This window comes from Rhincodon typus, chromosome 8, assembly GCF_021869965.1.
Source record: "Rhincodon typus isolate 14 chromosome 8, sRhiTyp1.1, whole genome shotgun sequence".
In the NCBI taxonomy this organism is placed as follows: domain Eukaryota; kingdom Metazoa; phylum Chordata; class Chondrichthyes; order Orectolobiformes; family Rhincodontidae; genus Rhincodon; species Rhincodon typus.
Window position 1 is genome coordinate 92575406 of NC_063339.1, and position 10143 is coordinate 92585548.

At 41.8% G+C, this 10143-nt stretch overlaps 1 protein-coding gene and 1 long non-coding RNA gene across 2 annotated transcripts in view; both read left to right on the plus strand.

Moving 5' to 3' along the window:
- Positions 1-10143, plus strand: part of LOC125483821 (zinc finger protein 184-like) — a gene marked incomplete at its 5' end in the record, with an annotated part of 29993 nt that overhangs the window by 3019 nt on the left and 16831 nt on the right. The window contains one exon of the mRNA XM_048600516.1: positions 4995-5185. Within this exon, the coding sequence (XP_048456473.1) occupies positions 4995-5185 (191 nt within the window). The remainder of the gene's footprint in view (positions 1-4994; positions 5186-10143) is intronic.
- LOC125483856 lies at positions 1118-5440 on the plus strand. Its single transcript, XR_007262765.1, has 3 exons — positions 1118-1172; positions 1702-1783; positions 4929-5440. It is a non-coding gene; the product is annotated as an uncharacterized LOC125483856 (long non-coding RNA).

The window sequence follows — 10143 nt, forward strand, 5'->3', positions numbered from 1 at the left end:
AGACAGCAGCTGGGACAGTTATTTTGCAAGACAAGACAGGTAAACTTGAGAATGTAGCTGCCGGTGTTTCCCTAACTGTTCCAACGCTGTGTAGTGAGACAACACAAGTGTGTAATGTCACCCAGGAGCCGCAAGGCACAGGCAAAGGATTAGGACCCTGAAGCACAGTTATGGAAAAGATTAAAAAGTCCCTTTCCCCCAGTGAAGTTAAAGAAGACCTTTGTGAAAACTGGATTGTGTTCACACAGAGTTCCCATGATAGTGACAATGAAGCATTCCTTATATTTGACTGAAATCAATGTTAAAACTAGGAGTAGTCCAAAAGAATAGAATAGACTTTATTGCCACGTGCACTCGAAAGAGTGCAGTGAAAAGTTTGTAATGTCATTTCTCGGCACCATCTTAGGTACAGGATACCTAGGTACAGATACTTTATGTGCTGTTGCAGAATTGAAATAGTTTTAAAAAAAGACTAGCATGGGAATACAGAGTTTAAAAAGTCCAGAATTATAATAAAGATATCCCGAAGTACTCAAGTTATAATCCTTTCTTGCTGAATCTGTGCCCACCGGGCTTCAGTAATCACAGCCTTGCTGCCTACACAGGGCTGGCCTCTATCCAGGACTTGCCTCCAGGACTCGTCTTCCCCTCCCCACCCCCCGGCCCCGGAATAGGTTCATGATTTTAAAATCCTATTTAATTGTAAGTTTTCAGAATTGTTCTTTATTAAACTGGTGCATGGGGATTAAAAAAAAGGCTTAGCTTGGCCTCAAAACATTGATAAATCTTTTTGGAAGACATCCAATTTGAACTCTGAATTTGGAATAAATTAGAAATCGAATATTAAATATTTAATAGAATATAAATTAGCATAGACAATAGAGAGTAAAATGACTGTTGATAGTCTTTTTAAACTGAATACTTGAAAGTATGCCATGGTATCGCCTGGTGACGGGCCGTGCCCCATCTGAGCCCAGCAGAATGCACTCTTAGTGCTGACTGTTTTAAATCTTCTCTCTCACCTTCTGTAGGGTGGATTGTGTTCTTTGAATATGATCAATGCACTAGACTTCTTCCAGAGCCACAGTGAATTGTGTTTTTTTTAAATATTTTGAATAGATTGCAAGAACACAGTGAGGGAGCTGGAAGTCTTGTGGAGTCTTTGAAAACAGGTGAATCCTGAACTGACTGCAGTCATTTGAAGCTTTAGTATAAGAGCACAATTTAAAACCACTGAGGCTAGACATAATTGTTTCTGAAATTGGGATTGATAAAGTTACTTGCTATAAGTTGCCAGTTCAAGCGCACAGTGGAAAATTCAATGGAATTTTGAAGGGAAAATGCATTTAAATCTTTTAACTTTAATTTAAAATAAGAGCCAATGGATACAGTGGAGGTAGTTTTAATTTGTTTCAGAATAAAATGGGATAGATTAATTTATTACCAAACAAACAATTGACCATTAATGAAACCTGTTAGCCCAACAATACTGCTGAGGCTGTATATAACCAAAACCTTGGAGTCTTTTGTTGTCAGTTTGAATTTGGAATAATTTTGAAAGGAAAGTCAAGTATAATGTAGTGAGTTATGTTTGGAAAAAAATTAAGTATTTTGTTGTCAGAAAGGTTAAATAAACAAAGTTGTTTCAAAGCAGTGCTTGAATCCACACAGTACTAATGTTTGTTACTCTCTGTTTTACAGCTGTTGTGAAAACACATTCTGTTGTTTACTCTGTATAGTAAAGATTTCTCCAGAGTTCCTGAATCAGCTAAGCCATTAGCAAGTAAGCCATTGGTCACAGTATACCAACTTATTCTGACTCTGCATTCTGCCTATTAACCTGTCTTCAGTCCATCCTAGTATATTGCTCTCAATTCAATTCAATTTCACTCTATTAGTCTTCTGTGTGAAATGTTGTCAAAAGCCTCCTGAAAGTCTAAATACTCCACACTCACTGGTTCCCACTTCTTAATTCTGCTGGCGACATCCTTAAAGAGCACACATCAGGTTTCTCAAACGTAACTTCCCCTTAATAAATCTGTCTCTTCTGTCCAATCAGACATTTATTTTCTAAATATCCAGTAATCACATCCTTTCCAGTAGGTATGGAAAAGGATAGACCTGATCTAAAAGTTCAAGTTCAATATTGGTGGACGACCAATTTTGACAATATTAGGCAAGAAATTTCAAACATTGATTGGGACAGATAATTCACATGTAAAGGGATGGTTGCAAAGTGGGAGGCCATCAAAAATAAGATAACGAGAGTCCAGAGGCAGTATGTACCTTTAAGTGTGAGGCTGATAGATGTAGGGAATGATGAATGACTAAAGAAATTGAGCCTCTAGTCAAGAAAAAGGAGGAGGCATGTGGTAGGGATAGACAGCTGAGATTGAGTGAATCACTTCAGGAGTAAAACAGAAGTTTAAGTACACTCAAGAGGGAAGTTAGGAAGGTAACAAGAGAACATGAGAAACCTTTGGCAAATAGGGTTAAGAAGACTTGAAAGAGATTCCACAAAGACATTAAGGACAAAAGAGTAAAGAGGGAGAGAATACAGTCCCTTAAAGATCAACAAGGCTGCCTATGTGTGGAACTGCAGGAATGGGTGAGATACTAAATGAGTATTTTGCATCAGAATTAATTGTGAAGAGGCTACAGAACTTGAAGAATAAACAGTGATATCTTGAAAAGTGTCTATGTTACAGAGGAGGAAATGCTGGACATCTTAAAATGCATAAAGGTGGATAAATCCCTGGGATGTAATCGGGTGTATCATAGAACTATGTGGGAAGCCAGTGAAGTGATTGCTGGACCCCTTGCTGAGATATTTTTATCATTGATAGCATGGGTGAGGTGCTGCAAGACTGGAGGGTGGCTAATGTGGTGCCATTATTTAAGAAAGGTGATAAGGACAAGCCAGGGAACTACAGACCAGTGAGCCTGAAATCAGTGGTGGCCAAGTTGTTAGAGGGAATTCTGAGGCTCAGGATCTCCATGTATTTGGAAAGGCAAGAATTGATTACGGATAGTCAACGTGGCTTTGTGTGGGAAATTGAGTCTCACTAACATGATTAGTCTTTTCTGTCACTTCAAAAAAAACTCAAAGGCAAAACTGTGGATGTTGTCTAGATATAGTTCAGCAACATATTCGACAAGGCTCCGTATGGTAAACTGGTTCACAAGGTTAGATCACATGGAATATTGGGAGAGCTAACCATCTGGATACAAAATTGGCTTGAAGATAGGAGATAGAGGGTGGTGGTGTAAGGTTGTTTCTCGGACTGGAGGCCTGTGACCAGTGGTGTGCCGCAGGGATTGGTGATGGGTTCGCTGATTTTTGTCATTTACATAAATTATTTGGACATAAATGTAGGAGATACGATTAATAAGTTTGCAGATGAAAGCAAAATTGGAGGTGTAATGGACAGTGAAGGTGGTCACCTCAGAGTACAACGGGATCTTGATCATACACACTTAATGGTAAAGTCCTGGAGAATGTTGTTGAACAAAGAGGCCTTGGAGTGCAGGTTCATAGCTCCTTGAATGTGGAGTCGCAGGTAGACAGGGTAGTGAAGAAGGTGTTTAGTATGCCTGAGTTTATTAGTCAGTGCATTACATGTAGTAATTGGATGTCTTGTTGTGGCTGTACCGGAGGTTGGTTAGGCCACTATTGGTTCAATTCTGGTCTCCCTGTTTTAGGAAAGATGCTATTAAACTGCAAAGGATGCAGAAAAAAATTTACAAGGATGTTCCTGGGGTTGGAGGGTTTGACCGAAAGGGAGAGGCTGAAAAGGCTGGGGTTATTTTCCCACACTGCTGGAGGCTGGGGATTGACCTTATAGAGGTTTGTCCAATCAATAGGGCATGATGAATAGCCAAGATCATTTCTCCAGGGTGGGGGAGTCCAAAGCTAGACAGCATAGGTTTAGGGTGAGAGGGCAAAGATGTAAAAGGGACCTAAGGGACAACGTTTTTCATGCAGACGGTGATGCATGTATGGATTGAGCTGCCAGAGGGAGTGGTGGAGGCTGGTACAATTACAACATTTAAAACGCATCTGGGTGGGTACATGAACAGGAAGAATTAAAGGTATATGGGCCAAATGTTGGCAAAAGCGACGAGATTAATCTAGGATATCTGGTGGTCATGGTCTTCCAATCCAAGATACCTTCTTGCCATTGTTCTTATTCCATCCTGTACTAACAAAGCTACCTCCCTTTCCTTTCGTTCCTGCAGCTACACTTCACAGCGCCACCAACAGCATTTTCCAAATCCATGACCTCTCCGACCAGAGAAGGACAGCAGTTACAGGGGAACGCCACCAGCTGCAGTCTGCCCTCCATGATACACACCATCCTGCCTTGGAGATATATTGCTGTTCTTTCAGACTCCCTGGCTCAAAAAACCCAGAACTCCCTCTCTATCAGCATTGTGGATGAACTCACATCTCCACAGACTGTTGCAGATCAAGAAAGCAGCTCATTACCACTTTCTCGAGGGCAATACATGCTGGCATGTCAAGTGACAGCCACATCCCACCAATGGATTTTTTAAAAAACTGGCGCTGAAGACGAATTCCCCTCCCTTCCAGTCCACGTCTCTCCGCTTTTCAAAACCTAAAGACCTATATCTTCAACCAAGCTTTTGTCAGGCCTCCTAAGATCCCCTTTGACACAGCATTTAATTTGGTCAGATTCGTACGTTTATGTTTCTGAGATGTATCTTGGGACACTTGCCTAACAGAAGGTGTGATGTCAATGAAAGTTCTCTTTAAATCAAATTGTGACAGATTGGGAAAGCCAGTATTAAAATAAATACACAGGTAAATGGAGTTGAGTCACAGATCAGATATGACCCTCAATGAATGATTCATTTCTTTTTCTTTTCTTTTGTATTTTTTTAAATCCTCCTCTTCTCTCTTCCAGCCTCCGAACTCCTAGCCTTCAAAATTCCAGCCTCGGACCTCACGACTTCTGAACTCCTGGCTTCAGAACTCTCAGCCTTGGATCTCACGGCCTCCGACTTGCAGGCTCGGAACTCTCAGCCTCAGCACAGACCCGACGAGGCGTCCTCTTGGACCGTTATGATGGTCTGCCGGCCCAGCATGGCTTCGGCATGAACTTCTGTCTCAAGGTGATTCCAGAGCATTCTCCTGGCCTCATGAACCCTGAGCTGAAGCCAGGCATGGTCTGGAGTTGAAGCCCAGTGCAAACTGGAGGCTAAGTGCCAGCATGAACTGGGTAGGAAGACCTGTTCTGAACTTTTTTCTCCATTTTATAATTTATTCCAATAATCTGCAGTGCTGGACTTTGTATTTTGACCTCAATTCTTCCAAAGAACTGTAACTGAAAAAGCTGTACTTGGGGACCTTTGTACCTAAGATGGCACTGTAAGTGGTGACTTGTACACTTAAGGGTCACTGGACCCAAAATGTTAACTCTGATTTCTCTTCACAGATGCTGCCAGACTTGCTTAGCTTTTCCGGCACCTTCTGTTTTTGTTTCTGATTGACAGCGTCTGTATTTCTTTTGGTTTTTATTTAGTATTTCACTGTATTCATTTGAGTACATAGGATAACAAAGCTAATTCTGATTCTGATATAAGAGATCTGAGTGATTCATTGGCCCCTTCCTGTTCTTATATTCCAAATAAACCAGAACCCAAACACAACTGATGAACAGAACGACATAAGAGCTGGGGACAAGACACGGCAACAGGAAACCAGACCTTGTGCAAAGTTTGTGAGTGGGGGATGTCTGGGGAGAATGTACAGAAAAACTGGAATAGGTCATTCAGCCCCTTTGAGACTGCTCAGCATTTCAGTTAGACCCAGACTAAAGGACAAATAGTCTCCTCTTTTCATAGAATCCCTACAGTGTGGAAACAGGCCCATCGACCCAACAAGTCCACACCGAACCACAGAGCATCCCACCCAGACCCATCCCCCATGACCCACCTAATCTACACACCGCTGACACTACAGGCAATTTATCATGGCCAATCCACCTTGCCTGCATGTCTTTGGAATGTGGGAGGAAACCGGAGCACCCGGAGGAAACCCACGCAGACACAGGGAGAATGCGCAAACTCCACACAAACAATCACCCGAGGGTGGAATCGAACCCAGCTCCCTGGCACTGTGAGGCAGCAGTGCTAACCACTGTGCTAAAAAACATTGACATTGCCCAGCTTCCACTAGGGTACACCACAAGCGATTATTGCTAGCGGTGGGATACAAACCCACAACTCAATAGAGACTGGAGCTTAAATCCAGCACCTTAGACCACTCAGCCACGCTACCTTTTTGGGCTGGAGTACCTTTCCCCATGTCCTTACCCCACCCCCGTACACTGGGCCTTGTCATCACATGGACTGCTATCACAAACAACACATTGTCTTTGACTATTAGCAGCTGTTTTATTTCACTCCTTCATCACTGACCAACACTGATTGCTCATCCCTAATTGTTCTTGAGAAGGTAGTGGTGAGCTGTCTTCTTGAACTGTTGAAAGTGATATATTCTGTCCAAAGTATTTCATCACAGGATCCTTCTCTTCCAGGACCTCAGCAGTTTCTTAGTGCAAGCACTTCTCTTTGAGATAAGCCAGATAATTGGCGAAACAAAAGCAGAAATTGCTGGAAAATTTCAGCAGATTTATCGGCATCTGTAGTCAGGGTCTGGAAGTCACTATCTGAAAGGGGAGTGGAGGGAGAAACCCTGAACACATTTAAAAGGTGTCTGGATCTGCAGCTCGAGTGCTAGAACCTGCAGGGCTACAGACACAATGTCAGAAAGTGGGTGAGGTTGGATGGATGTTTGTTTTTTGGCCAGTGCAGACACAATGAGAAGTGGTCCCTTCCTGCGCTGTAAATTTTCTGTAAATCTATGAACGGATTCACACAAATTAAAAAGAATACGTTAAAGCTCATCTCATACTTAGAATATTTTAAAGCACCAGAGATATGCTGAACTGTAATTTCAGAGTGAGGAATGACTGTTGGATTGCTCTCCACAGGAAGACAACATTTGTTGCTCAGCCCCTTATTTAGCATCAGCGTGTTCATATATGCAAAGAGTTTCGCTAAGTCAAGAACTCTGCTGAGACACCAATAAGTTTGTATTGGGGAAGGAATCACTTGTTTAACCTGCTTCACTTCGCACCAACTTGTTCACATCGATCAAAGACATTTTCAATGTTCTGGCTGTGTGAAGTGTGTTAAGAACAGTGATCTGCTGAGCTACAAACACACTCGCAATGAGGAATAAGCTAATCAGTTGCTGTGTGCGCAACTACACAAAGCCTGCTGAGAAACCAGTCAGTTTACACTGGGGAGAGCGCATTCACCTGCTCTGTGTCTGAAAAGGGATTCCCTTAGACATCCTTACCCACTGATACACCAATGAGTTCATAAGTGATGACGGAAATTGGATTCTGCTGTTGTTGCTGCAGTTAATCACATTCATAACTGAAACAGATTAATTCAGAGAATTGGGTTTTGTTTTCTTTCTGAGGTTAATGGCACTGTGATGTGACTGGAAGTCGTTATTTTAAAACAACAAATAAATCAGCTTTGTTTCAAACACACTGTGTTGTGTCCTCAGTTTCTCAAAGATGGCAGGAGCATGTTCCCTGAAATCCACCCAGGAAATGCTTTTAGCAGATATTCAACAATTGAACACATCACATTAAATAATTTTCAGCAACGTAGGAGTGAGGGAGATTTTACTCAGGCAGTTATTGTGATCTGTAATGCCCTGCCTGAAGAGGAGTAGAAGCAAATTCAACAATAACTTTCAGCAGTGAATCAGATCTCCTATTTTAAATAAAGAGTCAGAGGAAAGTAGGACTAACTGACAGCTCTTTCAAAGATGGTCGTGTCGCTATCAGGCAGGAGAAGGGGTGATGCCCAACTCCTGAAGAATAACAAGGAATCAAGGAAGTTATAATGAACCTGTATCAGACACAGATCACCCTCGAACGGAGCGTTGTGTTCAATACAGGGAACCACATTTTAGGAAGGAGGTGATCGCTTTGCAGATGTTTCAAAAAAGAAAATTATACAAGGCTATAGAGCAAAAGCAGGGGGTAAGACAATCATTGGCATGGACACGTTGGGCTGAATGGCCTCTGTTGCATTGTAACCATTCCAATATTCTAATCAAAACTCTGAGGAATGGACAGGGGAGAGGACAGATTGGCAGCTTCTTCATGGATGGTCCTGAGCCACTAAAGCAACTCTATGTTAACTGGTCTGAAGTTCTGAAGAGTTATGCTGGACTTGAAATGTTAATTCCATTTCTCGCGCCACAGAGACTGCCGGAGCAGCTGAGTTTCTCCAACACTTACTGATTAAACTTAATCCAGCATCCACAGTATTTTGCTTCTATGTTAAGTGTTGTTTGATACCCACTTTTCAAACAGGGAGGCAATGGTCTCATAGTATTATTGGTGGACTGTTAATCCAGAGGCCAAGATAACGTTCTGGGTTTGAATCATGCCAATGCAGATGGTGGAATTTGAATTCAACAAAAAAAACCTGGAATTAAGAATTTAGTGATGACCATGAATCCTTTGCCAATTGTCAGAAAAACCCATCTGGTTCACTAACGTCTTTTAGCAAACCGCCACCCTGACCTGGTCTGGCCTATTTGTGACTCCAGAACCACAGCAATGTGGTTAACTCTCAACTGCCCTTTCGGCAACTGGGATGGGCAATAAATACTGCCTAAAAGCTACTCCCACATCCTGTGAATGAATAAAGGAAAAAAAGATATTGAGTTCCCTTTGAATTCTTTGTCAATAGCTTTCCAATACCCTGAGGACTTTCTGAATATATCAGAGGAACATTTGGAACAGAAGGAGGCCATTTAGTCCCTTAAGTCTCCTCAAACATTCAATTCAATCAGGACTGACCTTTATTTCATATACCTTTACCTTTGTTAAGCTCTTAACAAAAATCTAACATCTCCATTTTAAAATGTTCAATTGGCTCTCAGTATCCACAACCTGCCATGACCAGGGATTTTACATTTCTAATTCTCCACTTTGCTCTCACACTGATATTTCTGTGCCGCACTCACTGCACTCTTCCAGTGAAGTTACACATAAGCTTCAAGAAAGCACCTCATCTTTCAATTCAGCACTTTAAAGCTTTCTGGACTCACCATGGAGACCAACATTTTCAGACTGTGAACTCTGTCCCCTATTTTGTTTTCATTTCTCTTGTTTCAGTTTGTTTCTTTGTGAGCTGCACACCTGCTCCAGGCACATCTTTTGTTACTTTGTTTCTTTTCCAGCCCCAACTCCATTGTCTGTGGCCTTTCTGTCATTTAATCTTTCCTGTCTTCTCCCTTGTCACGGACCATCTTTTTGTACTCGCCTAACCCAAATCTTACTCAAATCCAATTACATTTCTTACGTTTCCCAGTCCTGATGAAAATTCATATACCTGAAACATTAACTCTATTTCTTTCTGCAAACATATTGCCTGAACTTCTGAGTTTTTAAAACATGTTCTGTTTTCATTCTGAATTTTTACAATCCTATGAAGAATATCCCTGGTGTGGTGTATTTATTGAACACTTCTGCCATTTCCTGGTTCCCCAATATTATTTTCCCAGTTCATTCTCTCAAGGACCTGTGCTCACTAGATTTAGACAGGCAGATTATTCTTTTTAATCGGTAGCACAGTGGGTTATCAGATCTGACATGATCTCATTGAATGGCCTACTCCTGCTCCAACACCTTGTGGATGGCAGTGTTTTTAATACATGGTGGATGCCCCTACAATTGGCAGAAAGCTGCTGCATCTAATGTGGAATAGATGTTCTCCGGATGGATATTATCAGGCATGAGCAAACATTCCAACTCACTCGATTTCCATTATTGTGGAAAGTTTTGTCATTATTTATACATCAAACTCGAAGCAACGTGCCAATTTTCCACACAAATGCATGTTGCTCCATCAAACGGTGAATGTGACCACAAGCGCAGATTTTCCTGAATTTGCCAGGGACAGAAATCTGTCTGGGGGATTAAAACATTGCCTGCTGGGAGATATGGCATGGATTTGGGAGGAAACAATTCATTCCAGGACGTTGTCGGGGTTGCAGGGTTCGGACTGTACCGCGAGGTTGAA